General features: G+C 43.4%; 2 protein-coding genes across 5 annotated transcripts in view; one reads left to right on the top strand and one right to left on the bottom strand.

Annotated features, from left to right (window-relative positions):
- The window catches only part of LOC102309795 (probable ribonuclease ZC3H12C), a 17,000-nt gene extending 7,091 nt beyond the window's left edge, over positions 1–9,909 (top strand). For all 3 annotated transcript variants that reach the window (XM_005920058.3, XM_005920059.3, XM_005920061.3), the window contains exons 2-6: positions 5,248–6,119; positions 6,237–6,376; positions 6,561–6,795; positions 7,074–7,180; positions 7,618–9,909. In XM_005920058.3, coding sequence (XP_005920120.1) covers positions 5,317–6,119; positions 6,237–6,376; positions 6,561–6,795; positions 7,074–7,180; positions 7,618–9,224 — 2,892 coding nt within the window. In that variant the 5' untranslated portion in view covers positions 5,248–5,316 and the 3' untranslated portion in view covers positions 9,225–9,909. The remainder of the gene's footprint in view (positions 1–5,247; positions 6,120–6,236; positions 6,377–6,560; positions 6,796–7,073; positions 7,181–7,617) is intronic.
- Positions 9,910–14,889: 4,980 nt separating this feature from the next.
- LOC102310921 (radixin) overlaps positions 14,890–22,141 on the bottom strand; it is a 22,292-nt gene continuing 15,040 nt past the window's right edge. For both annotated transcript variants that reach the window (XM_005920063.3, XM_005920064.3), the window contains exons 7-15: positions 21,110–21,193; positions 20,741–20,887; positions 19,279–19,375; positions 19,020–19,183; positions 18,513–18,643; positions 17,945–18,105; positions 17,687–17,779; positions 16,857–17,093; positions 14,890–15,836 (exon numbers count right to left, since the gene is read on the bottom strand). In XM_005920063.3, the coding sequence (XP_005920125.1) occupies positions 15,672–15,836; positions 16,857–17,093; positions 17,687–17,779; positions 17,945–18,105; positions 18,513–18,643; positions 19,020–19,183; positions 19,279–19,375; positions 20,741–20,887; positions 21,110–21,193 (1,279 nt within the window). In that variant the 3' untranslated portion in view covers positions 14,890–15,671. The remainder of the gene's footprint in view (positions 15,837–16,856; positions 17,094–17,686; positions 17,780–17,944; positions 18,106–18,512; positions 18,644–19,019; positions 19,184–19,278; positions 19,376–20,740; positions 20,888–21,109; positions 21,194–22,141) is intronic.

Below are 22,141 nucleotides of genomic sequence, written 5' to 3'. Positions count from 1 at the left end.
AGCAGACATCTGTTGCCTTGTTGCTGGTGGGTAAAGTCTAGTGCGCCACCTAGATGCACTAATGCATGCACACTTTTTACAGTAACTTTTGCACTGTGCTGCAGACACAGGGGTCTACCCCCCACCCCCCGTAGTCATGTGCCCCCTCTCAGACCGCCTTTCAAAATGGAACCCCCCCCAATCCGCTGCACGCACTTGCACAAAGCGCTGCAAGGACTGTGTTACATATTCATTACTGGTTCTATCAAAGCCAGCAGTGGTGTGTGTGTGTGTGTGTGTGTGTGTGTGTGTGTAAGCTGATGTTTGAAAGATGCACTCGCTCACCCTGGAGGTTTGGAGATGCCACGATGTCTTTGGGCCGTTAAAGCTGGACCCGATTTCACATGCATTCGTCTGCAGAGCTCTGCCACACAAGAAGACTTTTAAAACCCTAGCTATGAAAAGACTTACAGGCTTTCATCGTGACTGTTCAGGTTTTTGATGTTAAGCAGCTCAAACTACGGGATTATGATTAGATTGATCCAGATTGTGAAAAAGATCAAATGAGGGTAAAGAGGTTGTGAAAGCAAAGAAACTTAACAGAACTAAAAGATCCAGAGTCTGCCACATTTTTACAGTCACCCCCAGTGTTTTATGTAAATATGTGCTTACTTTAAGTTATCTCAGCAGTTAACATCTTTGGGCCTTGGACTGATTTTTCATACAAAATGTTTTAAATATGTAATCTTGGACTGTGACAAAGCAGTTTTTTTCAGACCTTATTCGCCATGGTTTTCTCTCAACCTGTAGGCAAATTGCTCAATTGATTAATCATAGATATAATCACAGTAACTACTAATGAAGATTATTAGCAGATCCAAACCAACATGTCAGTCAATTGATATTAACAGGCAGTTTTGACTGGCCTCAGATGTATCAGCATTCAATTACATGTTCTACTTAATTTTATTTATATGGTGTCAAACCTCAACAACAGTTGCCTTAAGGCGCTACAGTAATAAAGAGAAAACGGCAGCAGTCAAATGACTGCCTATGAGCAAGCACTCGGCGACAGTGGGAAGGAAGAACTCCCTTTTAACAGGAAGAAACCTCCATCAAAACCAGGCTCAAGTAGGAAGACAAGAAAGTGTTATCCAATATGCACTGATATAGTTGTTTTTTTTTCCTGAAATATAATTTTGAAATAGTTGAGAAATTCTGTCATCACATAGTTTGTCCAACAGAGCGGCGCTGTCTCTACCTCAGATCTGTCTGCAGCGCATGTAGCAGAATATCATGACCACTGGGTAAATCTCCTGAGTTACTGGCTTTTCTGCAAAATTAATATCCAATAATGCCATAATTTTTCCTTTTTACGTGTAATTACTGCATCTATGTATATTAAAAAATATCAGCAGATAGATCTGTATTGACCTGATATCGGTCAGCAAACCCATCACAAGCTAGTGTAGTGGTAGTGTGCCGGTCCCAAGCCCGGATAGGTGCAAGGGCATCCGGTGTAAAATCAAACACGTGGATCCACCCATTCGGTGTGATGACAGCTTGGTAAATAAGGGAGCAGCTGAAACTACCGGGTGGAGCTTTATTTATTAGCTGTCGCACTATATGCAGTGTGGGAGCCCATCAGCTGGCCTGCTGGCTTATCCTCTGGGGAGCCAGTGATTCAGGGCTACTGGTGTAGGTGGTGGATATCTGTGTTCTGATCACTGGTCATTGTTTCCAAATGGCCACAAGAACTACCAGATGTGATTGTTTAGTAGAACTTGGATTACAGTCGAGCAGTAACCAGAAAGCTTTCAGTACGGAGAACATTGTCTGATACCTGAAAACTGTATAAAATAGGATGGTATTTATCTGTTGTGTCATATCAATTTTACACTGAGGCAAACACTACTTTGCACAATAATATGACGAAGACCAGGAGACCTTTTAAAGCTGTTCAGTTGTTTATTAGAACCAAGAATTATTTGTTTCTCTGATCCAGAAGGGTGAAAGAAATTAAACTGCAACAACAAAATGAACAAATGTAAAATATCAGCTATCCACTAAACTGTTATTATCTGTATGGGCTGAGGATTTCCTAACCTCTACAGATATCTGTAGATAGACTATTATAGACTATTGTGTGTGTGTATATATATATATAGACTATTGTGTGTGTGTATATATATATATAGACTATTGTGTGTGTGTGTGTGTGTGTGTGTGTGTGTGTATGTATTATTATATATATAATAAATATATTATATATTATATATATATAATATATATATATATATATAATAATATATAATAATATATACATGACCGTTACTCCAGCATAGTATAATCAATAATACATTGGGAAGATGGCCCCAACTGACCGAGTGCTCAGTGAATACCTCAGGCAGCAGAAACCCAAGAAAGAGGAGGGAGACGAGGAACCATCATGGAAGGACAGGCCCCTGCACGGTATGTACCACCGGCAGATAGAGGAGGTGGCTGATATCCAGAAATCCTACCAGTGGCTGGACAAAGCTGGACTGAAAGACAGCACAGAGGCACTAATCATGGCAGCACAAGAACAAGCTCTGAGTACAAGATCCATAGAGGCTGGGGTCTATCACACCAGGCAAGACCCCAGGTGCAGGCTGTGTAAAGATGCCCCAGAGACAATCCAGCACATAACAGCAGGGTGCAAGATGCTAGCAGGCAAGGCATACATGGAACGCCATAACCAAGTGGCCGGCATAGTGTACAGGAACATCTGTGCCGAGTATAACCTGGAAGTCCCGAGGTCAAAATGGGAGATGCCCCCAAGGGTGGTGGAGAATGACCGAGCTAAGATCCTGTGGGACTTCCAGATACAGACGGACAAAATGGTGGTGGCTAACCAACCGGACATAGTGGTGGTAGACAAACAGAAGAAGACGGCCGTAGTGATCGATGTAGCGGTTCCGAATGACAGCAATATCAGGAAGAAGGAACACGAGAAGCTGGAGAAATACCAAGGGCTCAGAGAAGAGCTCGAGAGGATGTGGAGGGTGAAGGTAACGGTGGTCCCCGTGGTAATCGGAGCACTAGGTGCGGTAACTCCCAAGCTAGGCGAGTGGCTCCAGCAAATCCCGGGAATAACATCGGAGATCTCTGTCCAGAAGAGCGCAGTCCTGGGAACAGCTAAGATACTGCGCAGGACCCTCAAGCTCCCAGGCCTCTGGTAGAGGACCCGAGCTTGAAGGATAAACCGCCCGCAGGGGCGTGCTGGGTGTTTTTTATATATATATATATATATATATATATATGGAGATATAATAGTGGTAAATAATGAAAAAAAGAGACTTCAACAGTAAAAACTTAGGTGGACTGCTAAAGCCCAAGCCCGATAAATCTATTCCAAATGCCTTTATCGACTCCAAACTGTCCGCTGTGAGATCTTTTTAGAGTACTCATATTTTTCTTGTAGCGACACAGTCAACTGTTGAATATTTTCTAATATTGTTGTTATTCTGCTGCTGTCATTCACAGTTTCACTTTAGCTGGATCTGTTAGTGTTGGCATGGCTGACCAGACGGTCTGAAGTTATGAAGTGCTGATGTGATGCTCGCGCTTTAGATTAGCTGATTGTTAAGCCTGAGAGAAGATCATCAGTCTAGCTGATGAGCTGCAAACTCAGTCCCACTCTCTCCACAGCATTATGAGTCACCTTGGGTCGTTAGTGTGTTTGTGTGTGCATCACAGGGCACCATCAACACCCACAGCAGCTAATGCCAAGGTCCCAGTCCTAATCAGTGCTGCGGGTCTATTGTTGTCTTGGTGGGTTACCAGTGAGGCCTCTGCCCCCTCCTGCAGCAGACCTTTTTGTAACATGTGTGAATTAAGGCGGGTCGCTGGCTGAACGCTGCAGCCTCTGTCTTGGCATTTGGATGGGAGAATGCTTTCAACAGCTGTAGCTTAGCAACAGTAGCTCAGCCACGTTGCTAGGCAGCCCTTTTTCATAAAATGCACACTCACTCCACCCCTTGTCTAACCGATCCTCCCCGTTCTACCAACAGCTTTAAGTCACTTCCCCATTTTCATCATTTGCTCTGCCCTGGCTTGGAAAAATTTTCAATTTTGTAGGTGCGAAGATTTTAAACTTTAAAGTAGAGTCCAGTCAGAATACATCAAGCTGCATATTTAGGGTCAAATCTATTAAAATAAACAAATAAAAAGCCAACTTTGTCCCAAATAAGACTTCAAAAAGTTCATTTTTCACTTCTAAAAGCATTTTTGCCATTGTGGAATTTCCCCACAGATTTCACCTCAGGATTAGTCGAAACTTTTCCTTTATTACAAACCTCTAAACCTTTATTAAACCTTTATTACAGATCAGACTAGTCTAACCTCAGACCTGATGCTCGAATACAACGCCCCGATTGACTTCATAGCCTTCAGTGTTTTAACGAGTGACCCCAGTGGGAAGAAGCATATGGGCCTTAATTACCAGGTAGAATGAGGAGGGAGAATAGTCCAACCGCCCTAGTTCACCCTCTGCCCCCCAATAGATTAATGTGCTGTGGCGTGGTGCTATTAAAAAAACACACACACACTGGGCCAGACATGAAAAAACGCGGGAGTCCATTAATTAGGGATAGAGGCCCCATCAGCTCTTTGTGTCTGCCAGCCTGTGCCTGACCGCGCAGCCAGTCAGATTGTTTTTTTTTTTGTTTTTGGGCAGAACAGATGGATCCAACACTGTTAGCCGCAAATTCTAGGTGTAAAATCAGATTTCCATAAAATGACAGTCAGTGTGGACTTTAGATTATCATTATCACACAGCCTGGATGCAAATTCTCTTTTTTGCAAATGATTTCTCCCTGGAATTTCAGAGGAACTGCTGTGGTAGCAAATGCTACACTTTTCAGCCAGGGTTTTCATCCACGTATACGTTTAAGTAGGGATTTACCCAATTTCCCTGTTGGCCTTTGTGCCATCGCGTCGAGTTATTAGACGTTAGTATTATTATTATTATTTTATTTACTTTGTCTTCATTTTTTTAATTCCCTTAGTTTCAGTCAGCTTCCAAAGTGGGTTTGCTTATGTTAGTTTATCTTAGCTGCATGGAGTCGTCTGACAATCATGCAGACTATAAAATTAAAAATATGAACCAACGCCAGTCAAATGTAGTCAAATCCAGGAGCCAGGATTTGACTACATTGGGCACGGTTTGACAGCTAAATCCATCTTTTATCTACAGTTTACTCACTCGCTCCACCTTTCTTCCTTTAGGCACCAATGAGTCAAGTTTTGTGAGTGGGCAGCAGTCAGCCCAGTGTGCTGGATGTCTGTGACAGACCCATGGGTCAGAAGGACCATGTGGAGGCAGGTTCAGGCCATATCCTCGACCTGGGGCTGGATTTGGAGTATCTACACGTAGCGGGGGGTGACCGGCAGGCTGGCGGCGCTGACGGGCCCCCTGCTATGGAGGAGCAGGGGGAGAGCACCGCTGGCTCCCCTCCATTGACCGTCCTAGAGGAAAACAGTGGGTTCGACGCAGAGGGCGAGTCAGCGTTGACCTCCAGCTCCACCCTCGCTCCAGGTACCGACTCGGACGGAGGAGACGGAGGGTCGACTCACAGTAAGAACACCCACCAGCCCCTCTGCCGGACCCAGTGTGTGGACTTAGGCACCGAAGGCCCTCCCGAGCCCCCATCTGAACTTCTAGCAGAGCTTGAATGTGACGCCCATGCCCAGTCCACACTCGGCTCCCCATCCGAGCACCTGCCTGAACCTCCACCCAGTCTGTCTGCTTCAGAGCCTGGCTATGAGGCTGGTGGGAAAGAGTACCAGGCTAAGCTCGAGTTTGCCCTCAAACTCGGCTACTCCGAGGAGACGGTGCGACTGGTGCTGTCTAAGCTCGGCCCTGACACCCTAATCAATGACATACTGGGAGAGCTGGTCAAGCTGGGCACCAAGTCAGACAGTGAGCAGCCGGCTGGATTATTAGCCTCTACCTCATCCTCTTCATCTTCCTCATCCTCCTGTGGATGTTCTGATTTGCTGGAAGGCCAGAGGCCAGACTCACCCTGTCATTCAGACTCTTTGTGTGACCAGGACAACCTGCGGCCAGTCGTGATAGATGGCAGCAATGTAGCCATGAGGTGAGCTCTATTATTATATATGTGTATATGTTTGTCAGTGGAATCTGCTGTAAAGAAACACATTAAAATCATAAATGTTTATTTACGCTGTCTTTTACCTTTTCACCGTTTTCACAGCCATGGCAACAAGGAAGTGTTTTCCTGTCAGGGCATCCAGCTGGCTGTAGATTGGTTCCTCGAGCGCGGCCATCAAGACATCACAGTTTTTGTGCCTGCGTGGCGGAAAGAGCAGTCCCGACCCGATGCCCCTATAACAGGTCAGTAGAAGACGCGGTTTAACTAACATCCATTTTCTTAACTGCTTATCCACCTTAAGGTCATGGGGTGATAGGCCCCGAACACATCAGCAGGAACTCACAGGGCTAAAGATCCAAAATAGGTAATAATGGTTTTCTAGCACTGCATTTCCCCCCAGCCTTACTATAATCCTTTCCTTCACAGATCAGGACATCTTACGTCGCCTAGAGAAGGAAAAAATCCTGGTGTTCACGCCTTCACGGCGTGTCCAAGGTCGACGCGTGGTCTGCTATGACGACCGCTTCATTGTCAAGCTGGCCTATGAGTCAGACGGCATTATCGTCTCCAACGACAACTACAGAGACCTGGCTAACGAGAAGCCCGAGTGGAAGAAGTTCATAGATGAGAGGCTTCTCATGTATTCCTTTGTCAATGATAAGTGAGTAGGGGAGGATGTTATGAGGACATTCATAACTCTTATCTTTGAATCAGATTGGTGTTTAAATAAATAAAGTTTATTTGCAAATAAAATCTCACACTCTGCTGTAAAGAAGGCATTTTTCACTTTGCTATATGTGGGGAATCAATTATATTCTGTGTGCCTCCTTTAAAGCTTCCACACTTGAAGCTGGTGAAGCAGTTTTAAAGAATGTGGATGGACACCATCGTATTTCCTCTAATAGCGAATTAATGCTCTCATCCTTTCTAATCTCGCAGATTCATGCCGCCAGATGACCCTCTTGGTCGTCACGGCCCGAGCTTAGACAACTTCCTGAGAAAAAGGCCCGTCATGCCTGAGCAGAAGAAGCAGCCTTGTCCATACGGTGAGAAGAAAGTCACGAAATACACGTCGAAATAACGCACATGAAACATTTTGTGCTTTTTAAGAACCACGTAATAATTTATATTGGATTAGAATCTCTCTCACATGTGTGGTGACATTGGATCTCATTTGCAGATGCGTTAGTGGAGACTTTCTTATCCTGCAGAAAGTTATCGTCAGATTTATGACGTGTGCACCAGCCCATTTGTTTCTCACCTCTGTGCGTATGCTGCTAAATCAGACTCATTCTAAATCAGTTGGCATACTGCCACACCCCCATTTCTCTATATTTCTCTGGATCTGTATATTTACCAGGAGGTGAAGTGGACAGAGCGGTGATGATGTCATGCAGTTAGTTAGTAAATGAGCTCCCCTTTCTCTGCCCACTCTGTGTGTTTACTTGTTTACTGAAGCGCACGTTGTGTCTCTTTGCTTCAGGAAAGAAGTGTACTTACGGTCACAAATGTAAGTACTACCACCCGGAGCGAGGCGCCCAACCACAGCGTGCCGTGGCTGATGAGCTGCGTGCCAGCGCCAAGACTTGCGTCGTCTCAAAGAACCAGGGCGACGCCGGGCTGGTGAAGAGCCACAGCGTGCCAGCTGGCAGCATCGACGCCAAGAAAGGCGCCCCGAAAAGGCAGTCGGACCCCAGCATCCGAGCTCTGTCATACAGCGATGCCGAAGAGAAGCTGCTGGCCAAAGGGAGGCTGGAGGTGCAGAAGAATACTGTGTGTGGCAGCAGCAGTAGCAGCTCCACTAGCGGTAGCTGCGGTGGGAGTGTAAGCATGTCCCCGGCCCCAGGAGGCCCACCATCCACTCTTGGCCTCCCACAAGAGCAGCAAGCGAGACCAGTGATGCCTCATGGTCACTTACCAGCCCCCAGCCATGACCTTTACCCTCACTGTGAGTCTCCAGACTTAAGCTACTATTCAGTAACACGTGCTTACACTGGTCTGAGTCTCTCCTCCAGACGGAGCCCAGACTGTCGCTTCCCCAATGACACAGACCTGCGGCTGGGCTCAGCTGGCTCCGAGTGCAGCAGCGAAAGCAGCGTCAGTTGCGGCAGCAGCTGCGACTTGTACAGCGAGAGGCAGTGTCCCGGATGCCCCCCGGACCCCTTACTGGAAGACGCTGTCCATTTTCCTAATCCCCACAGCCGACTGTACTCCCATCATGCCACATCTAGCCATGAACTTTGTGGCCTGCATCCTGCCGAATACACAAACATTCAGCACAGCCACACGCCGAGCACAGGACTACACCCTTACCACCTGAGCGCCGCACGCGGGCAGAGCTGCGCTCATGATCCGCCTCCACTAGAGGCTCCCCCAAAGCGGCCCCTCTACCCCCTGCCCCCTCATCTCCAGCACCAACCGCTGACCGCACGGTCCAGCTGCCCAGGCGACTACCACTCTCTGCCGCAGTCCAACCCCGCACCCCCTGGCTCACCCCTTGGCCGCTGCCTGGCCCCAACGCGAGCAGAAAGTGTGTCCGACTCACACCTGTACGAACACCTCTCCACATCACACCATCGCCACCGACCAAAAGCCCTGCCCAGCTGGGACAAGTACTACAGGCAGCAACCGCTGCCGCCGTCCAGATACGAGCCGCCTACCTACCAAAGCCTGCCAGACACACGCCAGTCGTCCTGGCACACTCCTCCATGGACACAAGACGGCTACGGCCAGCATCACTCCTCTCACCCAGCTCTCCACCCATCCCCAACTCATTACCTCAGCCACCCACCGCCCCCAGCCCACTCTCCTTGCCCGCCTCATCCATCCAGCACCCCTCTCTCGCCGTACCCACCTCACAGCTCTCACCTTACCGTGCCGTCTCATGCCCCTCCCTCCTACATGTCACAGCACCCAGAATCCCCTTCGCACAGTCGCTACGGCGATACGAGGGAGAAAGTGTACATAAACCTGTGCAACATCTTCCCCTCAGAGCTGGTAAGCCGGGTTATGGCCAGAAGCCCCCACATCACAGACCCCCAGCAGCTGGCAGCTGCCATCCTTGCAGAAAAAGCCCAAACAGGCTACTGAGGAGGGAAGGTAAAGACGAGCTAAGTAACTGCTTCGCATAGCAACACTGGTAAATGGACTGGTACTTGCAGTGCGCCTTTCTACTCAGTTTAAGCACTCAAAGTGCTTTCTCACTCCCTCAGACTTCTGATTGGTAGACGACCTGCTCTACCACCTGAAACACAGCCGTCTTCACACTGCCGGGATTACACTTTCAGATTGTCTGTGAGGAGAGCAGTTTTTCATTTCTTATATTAATAATCGAACAATGCAAAAGTCTCCAGGACATAAAAAGCTGAAGATAATCCAAATCCAGGTCTGGTCACTGTGCAGCAACAACTTTTACCAGGTGTGGAAAGAGAGCGAGACACTGGACGAAGTCTGTGATTTTGACTTAACCTGCGACAAATGGAGATTTGTTCTAGACCCCGCCCCCCAGCTGTTGTTTTTATTTGTACTGTAGCTTTGCATACAGGACGTTTATACAAGGGCACCTTTGGTTTTACACCCAAACCATAATCTGGTGAGTTGGTTTCACAAAAATACATCGAAAATGTGATTGAATTTAAGAGTTATTTATACATAAACACACATTATGTGTATTGTACACTGAGTCAAACGGAGCCACCACACGGACCAGGTCTTGTCCTGTGTCAACGGTCATCGGGTACTCAGTTATCACTCAGTGGTTTCAAACTTCTGTTTGTCAGGTGCGCGCGCGTGTGTGTGTGTGTGTGTGTGTGTGTGTGTGTGTGTGTGTGTGTGTGTGTGTGTGTGGCAGTTCTTCTGTGCACATTTCAATGTGCTTTTTTTTCCCATGTTGGTAAACACGGGAAGATGGTCATCTTATTTGAGATGACGTCAGTTTTTTGGTCAGAGTTGTAGCTGCAGAGATGGGTGACCCTGTCGTGTGTACCTTAGTTTTAGTAAGGGACATCTCTCTCGCTCTTTCTCTCTGGCCCTTTCTTTTGGGTCAACTCTGGTATCTGCTACAGACAGAACATCCGGCCACCGGTAAATAAACCACGTACATATTGTAAATATATTTATCAGATCCCTCTGCTGTGCTTTTGGCTAACAGCGTGTACTGTCGTCTGTAGCAGATCCCAGCTGAATCCATGCTTGACAGAGAAAACCTTGTTTGATACAAATTGTATCATTAACTAAGTCGCTGATGTTATATACAGTACATGGACTCGATGATCCGTATCTATCAAACACTCTTGATGTATTGCTGTATGATGAAAGTGCAGTGACAAAACTTTTGTTCCAATCAAAATGTTCCAACTTTTAATCTTGTGGAAATAGCTTTGAGACAATTATTTCAAATATATTTTAATCAAAAGGAGTTGGGTGCCTACTATGTTTAGGCGTCGCAGCTTCGTTACCTTTTGGGTTTAAAGCTGGCTTATTGTTTTGTTTTGTTTTTTTATAAAGGAGCTCTGGGTAACAAATACTTGCTGGGTACTCATCGGAAAATAAGAAAAGGTTTAGGTTTCAGCGTGAGGTTTGGGCCAGTTCATGTTAGGATTTTTTAGCCTCTTCTTTAAGTCGGGATATAATGTTAAATTATGCTTTAAATAACATAAAATTGGGGCAAGGACAATTTATTGTCTCTATTAAAAGGGACCTTTTATGCGAATTTCCAGTAATGTATTTTTATTCTGAGAGTCTACTAGAGTAGCTTTGCATGATTTGTAGTTCTTAAAAAACAACAACAATAAAATAAAAAAACTATCCATACAGTTCATTCTGGATCTTAGACATTTTTGCTCCCAGCTCTTTGAGGCTCCTCCTCCCTAAAAGGCTACTTTGTTCTGATTGGCTAGCTCTCATCAGACTTTGGGAAACAGAACCCAGTGCTTGACCATATTAGGACATCTTCCAGAGTTGACGTCAGCTCAGCAGAAAAGTAAAAAAAATAAAAAATCAATCATCGGGAGCAGCCTGAGGCCTGGAGTTTATGCTAGCAGACGAGTGTATACAGTGACCTCAGTAAAAACTTTGATCATGTTTAATTGCGGTCAACATTGTAGCAGTGTTTATGTATGGCAGAATATAAGGAAAAGCATAAAAAGGTCGCCTTTTTCCCCTGAGTTGAGTGCACAGACCCCAGCCTTGTTTTAAAGGGGACTTTTATATTTAGGTCTATATGAAATCCTATGGCGGCCATTTTGAATGTATCCAAAGTTCTACTGAAGCTCTACTCAGTGTCTGCCATAGCAAACAGGTGTGGTCTTCATGTAACAATAATTCATCACCTCACTAGTGAATTATTTGAAATAACGACAATATAAAACAAATTTAGCAAAGGTTAGCGAGCTAAGCTGCTAGCTGCTTTCTAGTAGTCAAATGTTGAAAACTTCTGTCTGATATTTTAATACAAAATATTAAAACTCCTTTAGCCTCAGTGCATTACTGCCTGGTAGCTCAACAAATGAAGACAATATTTCAGTTTCAGCATTTGGAGGTTAAATTACACCTGCCTTGGCAACCCGAGCACTTCCTTAGCTAATGCTAACACTTTTTTCTATGCGTTCAAGATGCTACCTGCCTGTGGGACTATTGAGGAAGACATACTTCTAATAGTAGGATGCAGCATTAAGTAAAATGTTCACCGACTTTATATTTTTTATTTTCCTTTCAATGTTAATGTTGCTGGAGTTCTTCAGAACACAAGTTTGGTTGTTTTCTGTCGACTGGAGGCCCTAAACTGTAAAGTTCAAAATGGCCACCGAGGAAATAAAAGTTTAGCACTTGAGCTCATCGTACCATTAATCACAAGCCAGCTACATATAGCCCACTGGTTTCTTTCCTGTCCAACACATGCTGTTGATGAGAGAGAACCTCTGTGTGTATTGAAGAAGCGCCTTCTCTCTGGCCTCCTGGCACTGTGTGTCAGCGTGGCACCTGAGGGTGGGCCCAAAGTAATGCCTCTTCGTGGCATTGTGCTTATGACACATCCAATAATCTGAACTATGTTCAGCAAACTTTTATGCATGTTTTTGATTTGTTTAGTTCCTGCATGTGTTCTTGTTTAATTTATGTACATATCGTTTTCCTGAGAGGCGTGTCTTGCCGTTGTTGTGATGTAATGCTAGTTGTTGTTTAAGTGTTGTTTTTAGGTTTAACTGTACACATAACAAGCTTTTTTTCTTTTTGGTGTGTGAATTTTTCACTTATTGTCCGGTCTTGGTTTCTACAACACTGGATATTTACTTGTTGGGATGAAGAAGCCTGTGATGGATGACGTCCCATTTTTCCTCCAACTGTTGTTTCCGTTGGAAGTTCACTCAGCCATATATAGCAATATGCTGACTTGCGGATATCATAACTCTTACTGGATAAAAACCTATTTCACATAGTATTCTACTGGCACAATGTAAATACTAAGTTCTTCAATATTATAACACTTTCTGCTGTAACTGTGATTATTCATTAAAGAGAGTACTGCTATAAAAGATGGTGAGTCACAGAGGGTCGTTTTAAGTGTTTTATAGCACCACTGTTGGGTCGTTACTCAGAAAAAGTATTGTATTACACAGTAGTCTGAACTTTAAAAAAAAAAGTAACGAGTACATTACTTAATTACTCCCTAGAGAAAGTAATTATAGTACTTTGTATTTCAAATCATGTTAATGAATGTCACATAATTACCATTGCAACTAAAAATAATTGATCTGATCCAAGTGTGCCACTGTATATAATCACAAGTATGCAAAGTGACCAAAACACATGCTGAAAATTTAAAACTTTTATTTGTGAACCAATGAAATAGACCAAAATCCATTTGTGCCTTCTATCTTACGGAGTACTAACATGAACATAAGGATGAGGGGGGGGGACTCCAACACAAAGCAAAACATGACAGCTGGTGCCAGAGCAGGCATCATCACAGACACCGGCTTCATTGGAGGGGACAGATGCGCCAATAACTGCTGCTGTGACGAAAAACAGTCAAACTGAAGCCTTGTAGCATCGATGTGGAGGGGGGGGGGAAGAGATGTCAGCAAGAGTTTTCCCCTCCAGTGAAGCTGGCCAATACACGATGCGTGCTGCTGCTTTACGGTCTTTGAACACATTACCAAAAAAAAAAAAGTATGGGCTGGAAGCGCAGGATCATTTCTTTCACCTGCTATGGCAAACACAATAGTAACAACGGACACTGAAGTTAAACACAAAAGACAGGCTTATGTCATACAAATGTGTTACCGTCAAAACTCCAGGGCATTAAAAAGAAAACAAAACAACCCCCCCCCTCCTGAAAAACTACCTACACCAGCTGTCAAGTATAGCAATAACATACTATAAACATATTCATCATATTGTTAATAAAAAATAAAAAAAAAGAACAAAAATAAAATTAATGTTTACTCATTTCAAAAATGCACCCTGGAACATGTTTCCCACACCACAAAAGGTGGACTCCATTTGTTGTCTTATGTTGGATATGAATTGAAAGAGTTCAGGGAATTTTTGACCTACCCTCTACTTGATTTCCATGAGTCATGATAGCGAGGTCTGTTTGCATTAAGAGCTTCCAGTAAATCATCTCAGTCCCATTATTCTGCTGCACATCCTGAAACTGTCTCCTTGAAGTCAACATTTTGGGCTTCTTTAACTCACGAGAGCCTTTTAAAACCTCTGGAGTTCTGTGGACCGAGCCCACCATCGCTCGCCGCTTCTAAGAAGACCCTGAATGCTTCAATGGACCCTGGCAGACTGACCTACGCTCTGCACAGAGCACACCTTTATCAGCAGCATTTGTTCACTCATCTTCCTCATTTTTTGGGAGTTTTTTTTTGGGGGGGGGAAACAAAAAGCAATAAAAAAAACAAAAACCAAACAAACATCTGAGCAAGGCCAGGAGAAACTGCTGTGTAAAACTAGCTTGATATGTAAAAAATAACACTTTTCTAACCAGATTTCACAGGAATCCTCAATATTTTCAAGCAATCGTAACCAAAATACAGCCAGAAAGTAACTGACAACACGTAGCCTGCCCGGGAGCAATGCCGCAAAATGTAACAGTAACCAAGTAAAATTATTTTTGTTCATTTTTTTCTAATTTTATTTTGGGAGGGAGGGAGCATCCTAAGTGTTTGACTGTCAGTCACCAATGTTATTATTACTGAGGTAGAGATTTGTCCCGAACTGAGACAGATGTTTTCATAAGCTCCCCAGCCAGAGAGGTGCCAGGCCTCAGCTTCCATAGCCACACACACACACACACCCATTGGACAGACGGAGAAAAGGCTCGGCTGCAGTGCGGTTCCTCTGCCCGTCCTTATTTTCGGTCCCTGGGATCCTCTGTGAGCTGGCAGGCAGAGAAAACCATCTATGGTGACTGGGAATGAAACACTGGGACGCAACGCCTACACTACCAATTAGCTTATCTTCACAATACTTTTAAGCTTGAGGGCGAGAGCTCAAAGTGGCACAAGTTGATATCCTATGACTTCTGTAAATTTAAAGAAAAACATTTTGTTTTTCCCTTTGTTACCTTTGCTACATTCGTTCGTCAAAACCTGCCATGTGACAAGTTGGGTGGCTCTTTCCCCTACGAGGGTCAGTTCAATTTTATTCACAGAAATATCTTATATCAAAAATTGCAATTATTGATTTTAGCCTGTAATGACGCTATTAAAATACTGCAGTGTTATCTTTTTTTGTATAAATCTATAAATGTCATGTTTAAACTATAGTTTGACTTTAGTAAGTAGGGTTAAATTCTCTCTAACGACTTAGAGATGGTGAGAATTTTAGAACATCTACCAGGTGATATGCTTTGACATGCTAATATAGAAGTGCTTTGACACTGAATGAAAACAATGACCTAATTTGTCCCTAAACTCCAGTCCTTATTTGGAAACCTGGGGTTAAACCCGGCCTCAACAGACAACTAAAAGGATGGGCATCATCAATAAAACGAGTCAAACAAAAGCAGAAGGAAGAAACGTAAAAACAAGAAGAGGACAGAAAATCTTTTAACTGGAAACATAGAATCATACTAAAGCTTTGCATACAAAGTTTTCAAGCGAAAGAAGAAAAAAACAACAACAACAAAATCGCTCTATGGCCATGTTTACCCAAAATAAAAAATAAAAATAAATTCCAACTGCTTCCATTTTTGGTTTTTACAGTTTCACTTCCCCCATTCGAGTAAGAGGTACAGATGATCTCTCCAACACAATAATTTGCTTGTTCAGAGTGGCGTGTATGCAGCTCCACATCAGGGAGAAATCCAAACTCAGATAAGGAAGTGGAGCAGGACTTTGGCAAAATTGGATAAGAAGATTTCTTGAGACAGCCTGGGTGTTGGGGGGGTGTTGAGGGAGACTCGATAGGCTTACGAGGACGGAAGCGTCAGTTGTCCATGAAGAAAAAAAATCCAAAATTTAAAAAAAAAATCAAAAAAAAAAATCAAGCAGCCGTTAAGGAGAGCGAGGTAACCCTGAGGTGCTGTTCTCACATACACTCGAACTCGTCGATGCGCTGCTTCGTGTTGCCCTGTCGGATCTGCCGCAGAGTTTTGTATTTGTCTCGGCCTGCTTTCACGTTCTCGGCGTGCAGCACGTCGTTCTGGGTCTTCTTGGTGTCGTCTCTGGCTTCGGCCAACTCTGAACTCAATGTCTATGAGAAGAGAAGAGAGGATAACAGGTTGAGGAGGGCGAAAGAACAGGAGGAGAAGACGCGACCAAAAAAATAATAATTAAAGCCAAGAGGAGAGAAAACTGTCTGATGATCAGGGCGGCACAGACGTTGCAGACAAGACAAACGAAACAGGACGTGTGCGGAAGAGAAAACGGGATCACGCTCCATTTCAAAACTAAACATCTGATTGACGCAAAGCCACTTATCTTTAGCTTTTGGTTCTCTGTGTGCGATCTTTAGTCTTCACTGACAACTAAATCAAAAGTGTGTTTGTCTCTGCTGTATTGAAAACAACACACAAGCAGGGATCAGCAATGGTTGGACCAAAGTCTGTTCCTTCAGCAGTCGTCTTTGGAGGAAGCCGATACAAAGTGCAGGCCTGGGTGTGAGGTTCCTGCCTTTCTTTATGTAAAACTATTCTAACTCTTCTTGCATTAGCTTCAGTATTAGTCCTGGCCTATGCAGTAGCCAGGCTTCATAGCAGTCTTTGGAATTTACTTAACAATATAAAAACTATGATTAGGTTGGACATTATCCATCTGATTACTTCATTTCTAGAAAGTCTGTTTTAAAGCCAGGCTGCAGTATAAGCCAGCACATCTCCTGTGACAAGCAGGAGTTTAAAGAAGAACGGACACAGACGTATGCCTCATCTTACCCTTATCTGCCATTTCTTGGCCCGTGTTTCTTCTTTGCAACAAAACTGCTGTTATAAATAACAATGAGATGATATTATTTTTTGTTTGTGTATCGCAAACCTCCTTTGGTTACATGAAACTAAAGCTTATTTTGTATATATATAAGTTTGCTCTAAAATTAATCTGGCAATTTTTGGCTTTAGACTTCATTTCAGCGCAAGATGCACACCACAGTGGTGGAATTTCTTTATATAGGACTAGTTTTGATAAAGAGTAATATCAGGCTTCTTATGGAGGCTAAATCTGAACAACGGGTTGTCATTTTAACCCTGCCCTAAAGGTTTTCACTTCTTGCTCCTACCTGCAGCTGCTGCTTAACCCTCTCATTCTTCTGTGCTTCAGTGACGCGAGCCTCTTCGCTGCGGAGGTCAACATGGCTGACGCCCTCATTGGAGAGCTCGGCGCTGGCCTCTGCGTGGTTCTCATCGTGTTCATCGTGCTCGTTCTCAGCATGACCACCCAGAGGCGCTGGCACCACCGTCATGGCGGTCTTCAGCTCCTCCTTGGTTTTCTCCAGGTCCTGCTGGGCTGACAGAGCCTGCAGGTGGAGGCACGAGGAAGGAGAGATTAGGACAGACAGCTAGACAGGTGAGAGCAAAGGATGCCACACAAAACAGCTGTGGTTAAAGATCTAGGCCATCAGACCAAAAATAATCACAGTGGCATTAAGCCTAATCTGCATCCATCATGAACTGACCCATCTATGCAAAACTGCACGATCATTTGTAAAAGAAACTCATTACAGGAAGGAGTTGGGGAAAGATTTAGATTTTTTAGATTAATTAAAAACACGCTTTTTAAAATATGTAAATATTAACAAATGTTTAGTGAAGCCAATCAAAATGTAGACACCATCTGATTATGAGTGATGTGGAAGACAAGCGATGGGTATGCTGTATGGATCCATGTAACACAGGATTCCCGATCACTCTAATCCTCCATCACAGTGGGTGTAGTAGTCCATACCATTTGATTTACAAATATTATGATGAGAAATATTAAAAATTAACCAATTTAATTGTTTCAGTGTCCACTGCTGGACAAAATTCAGTCACATCATGCACAAGTTGGAAAGTTTTCCACATGTTTATCTCATCTGGTGCATGAAGTCATCAATGAAGTCTGCGTTACCTTGTGCTGCCACTCTGTGGCCTCATCCTCTTTCTTCCTCTTGGCGTCTTCTAGGAGAGAGATCTTTGCTGTGAATTCAGCCAGTTCAGAAGCCTGCAATGAAAGCAGTCCCTGCTGTTACTCATACAGAACAATCTATGGCTTCAAACAATCCGAAATAATCAGACAGACACCAGAGCCTTGTAAGTGCAGGAGCATAAAGCATATACACATATGACAGTCTGGCACTGCTCCCAGCATCAGTCAAACAACACACACCAGTTGCTCTTGAGTCTTCTGCTGGTCTGCAGCCTGTCTGGCCAGCTCCGCCTTGGCCTCCTCGGCTGCTTGCCTGTCTCGCTCCAGCCGCTCAGCCTCCTCCCTCGCTTTCTTTCTTTCTTGCTCGAGCTCCATGGCGCGGCGAGTCTGTTCCTCGAGCTCTGTGGAAGAGCAGACGCGAACGTGTCATAAATAAGCTCCGATTTATGTTGTAAACATTCAGAGTCCAACCTCAGAATGAACTCTGGTGATGGCAACTGAAGACTTTAATGTAAAACAGAAGCCGCAAGAGCGCAACTTATTGTGTTTTGAAAGTTTCCTCTTATTTCAACTATTGAAAAATGGGTTTCTAAATAAGTTTGTATTTTTAATTTGAAAGAAAAGAAAAATAAAAGCACAAAAGCTTTGCTCAATCTTTATATATTCTGGTCACACAAACATAATGAAATATGTAATTGGTCTTGATCTAAAGCCCTAGAGAGATTCTCCAGTTTGACATACAGGAGGGAAGGAGGAAGTAAGAGCTACAGTAAGAAAACTGATGAGAATGAAAAAGAAAACGGGATACCTCTCTGAGCTTTCATCGTCTGCTCTTCAATCTGTTTCAGCCTCTCCATGAGCTCTTCTTTCTCACGCTCTATCCTTTCCTTCTCTTTCTCTGCATGCTCTCGCTTCTTCTTTTCATTCTCCAGCTGGGCCCTGAGAAGGTTGCAGATTACATGTTTCAGATCACTTTGTGTGTATATTTTAACTATGAAACATCTATTTTAATACTGTATATATACATAGATGAAGTACTCTCACCATGATCTGAATAAAGTTAAATGAAGCTTCAGAATGAATACATGAACATGCCTCATTTTTGTGTAGCAGAGGAGACACTGCCCTCTAATGGAAATGCTCTGCTGTAAGCCTTGGTCTGATACAATTTTGTGCATTTGTTTTAATGGGAAAGTGATAATCAAATGTTATCAAGTCCTAGCACACTCACCATGCATAGCTTTGTATAATGACATGGAACAAAAAAATAAATAAAAATGTATGTGTATGTGGCCAAGTCATCCCTCTGCAGTACCTCTCCATCTGTTTGTGGTGCTTCTCCTCCCGGGCTTGAGCTTTCATCTGCTGCACCTCGATGGTGTCGGGCTTTCTTCTCCTCATGTACAACTCGTGGTTACCCATACACAATGCCAAAATGCGCTTGTTGATGCGCAGGCGTGGGGCATAAAACACAAAGTCCTAAAGGCATGGATAAAAGAGAGCAAAACAGAAGCGTGTGAAGCATTTATATAAAGCTGAAGGATGAATATTTGTGGACTGAGTGCGACACTCACAGGTGCTTTCTTGTCGATGGGTTTGATGACAAACTTCTTGTCATTGAAAGAGATGTTTCGAATCTCACTCCAGGGGAATCCAATCTTTGGTGTCAATCTGGATGAAATAGCAAAAAACTGGTTAATTGTGCAGACTTTTAACAGCCTGTTAAAAGTAACCCAATACCACATGGTATAAAATTCAGCCAGCAGATGGTGCCCAGTATAAACAGACCAGCTTACAGGAAATGATGACACTGAAGCGTCTTTCAGGTCTGTGTGAGAATAGCGGCAGTATCGGGTGTCACGCTCACTGGCTGATACTAATTCGAGTAGTAGTAGATGCTTTGTGAACAAGAGGTAATAATAAAGAAAAAAAGAAAACAAACAGAGAAAGTGAAGGACAGTGAGGAAGCTGCAGCCAACAGAGAGAGAAAAAAACTATGCTGTTATCTCGCAATCATCATTTTTTTCCCCTTCACCCGTCACCTGGACGAGAGAAGGAAGGAAGGCAGCTGTCCTCAGGTAACATAAACAAAGGTGATGCAGAGAGTGAGAGGAAATGCTACAGGAGTAGTGATTAGATCTGTCCTTCACAAAGAGGGGAAATAAATCTGACCAGAAGGGAACAGGAAAGACTACTACAATGGAGACACAGAGACTTTCTCCACCTCTCACTTATCGAAAATATCTTTGCTTCCTCAAAGCTTTTTGGACATTGTGCATGTCCTATTACCATTTATGTCACACAGCTAGACACACTTGTGATGTATTTTCCCCCATAAAATACATCACAACTCTAACAACATCAGAGCTAAACAACCACTTGTTTAAAGGGGTCTGTCTGATTAAATCAAATTGATTTGAGTTTAACAGTATGTGCTCCGTGGGCCCATGAACCAAAATCCACTGGGTATATGAACCCTTTGTCAGCAAGTTTGGATCATTAAAGTTGTTGAAAATCTCTTAAATATATTAAATGCCACACTCAAGATTCAAACATTATAAATATTATAATAATAAATATCAATATTTTTATTTTTTTAAAAGCACCCCACTAAATGTTTCCAGAGTGGGCTGCACAGTTGTTCCTGTCAGCTAAGCTTCTAGAAAATCTGACGTTTTTTTTCCATTTCATATTTAATTCAATACGAGTTTTGATCTTGTGATGAGGCTGTGTAACACAGCAGGTATACCAGGCGCATCGACACACATCTATCAGTTGTTATGATTGTGACACACTGTGTAGTAACGCCTCCAACTGCTCACTATTCAAGGCTGTTGCTGTTTAGCAACCAACTGCAAACCGCAGCTCTGAGGCTCTTTGTCTGTGTGAGGAGATTCATGCAAAAACTTCCACTTGGTAACGTCAAAATGCTGGCCTCATACTGAGATAAAAAAAAAACCTATCAGCACTACAAGGCTAATAGCTGTAGAATTAGTCAGAAAATTAGTTTTTCCAAGGATTATGTATATTCCTTACTTGTCCTCGTGTTCGTAGATGTTGAGTCCAAGAGCATCCACGCCCAGCCATAGCTGTGTGCCCTTCTTGTTTTTAATCTCAAAGTAGTTGACTCCATACATCTCCAAGTCTTGGGCGATTTTAAGATACTCCATCATTGAGTCCTCTCTAGAGTAGAGAAAAAGAGGCATTATATTATATTATGTTTAGAAATTTAACACAATCACATGTTCAAAACAATAGCATTCAGTTAGCGTACATTTTCTTCTAGAAGAAGAAAAAAAAAGCACACATTCGAATTTAAGTTAAGTGGGTTTAAATCTTTGGTACTTTATGGCAAATCCAAACATGTCTACAAGGGTTTCATCATGATAAAGGTCTGACACACACCTGAGCATTCCTCTGTGTTCTTCGTGCCAGGTCTGTATCCTGTCCTCCCATTGCTCCTTAGTCAGCTTGTGCTGCTCCAGGACTCTACACACACACACCACACACACACAATGACGTTCATCTGAAGGAATGTCAAACAGCACAGAATTGCTTCCTCAAAGAGGAAATCATAAATACTCCAGCAGGCAAAGATATAGATTTTGAAAAATGAAAGTCAAAATCCAGTTACTCTGGCTGACACCAGAAAACTAGAGATGGCACGATACCACTTTTTTATGTCCGATACCGATATGAATCCGATATAGTGTTTTTTAATCAACAAAACTGTTTTTTTAAATATCTTGCTGCATTTTGTATAAGTTCATACTCAAGTTTAAAACAACTACACTAAAGCTATTCTGTTATACCTGTATGCAAAAAAAAATATTTCATAGAGACTGCACAGATGGTACCTTCCCAAAGGAAAAAGTACTATAGCTTACTAGGGTATATATATTAGACTTAATAGTCACTATATACAGTAATTGACTTCTATTCATTTTACATCAAATTAAAACTTTGGGTGTCAGATAATTATTTATTAAAAGCTAGACATTTTAAATGAGAATAAGAAAGAAAAGTATGTCTTTGTGCCCCCTTTTCCCTGTTAATGCCCTATCGGCCCCCCTGGCTAAACTTTGCTAGATCCGCCCCTGCACAGTTACCAGCCGTCAGCTACGTAGAAAAAGATCCTGGTGTAGAAAGTAATATTAAATAAATTCTAACAACAGCTTATCAAGCTTAAACGTGCTGCTGTTGTTCAGCCGCTGGTTTCCTCTTTCTGGTGCAAAGTGGGCCAAAAACAAACAAGAGAGACTCGCGACAGAAAAGCCGATCAGCTGATCATTAAGCAGTTTCATGATTGAAGTAGCAGCAGGAGAGGCAGTCGCTTGTTAAGCTTAACGCAGCCGCTCTATCACGTGATGCATACTGCTCCGACGTGCTAACGTTCTGAGGCGAGTTACGGCGTGTTGCAAGTTTTGTGAGGTGCTT

The sequence above is a fragment of the Haplochromis burtoni genome, unplaced genomic scaffold (genome assembly GCF_018398535.1).
Source record: "Haplochromis burtoni strain Fernald_Lab_line unplaced genomic scaffold, NCSU_Asbu1 Contig_40, whole genome shotgun sequence".
Lineage (NCBI taxonomy): Eukaryota > Metazoa > Chordata > Actinopteri > Cichliformes > Cichlidae > Haplochromis > Haplochromis burtoni.
The sequence above is the reverse complement of the archived record's forward strand: the minus strand, read 5'-3'. Positions and strand labels throughout refer to the sequence as shown.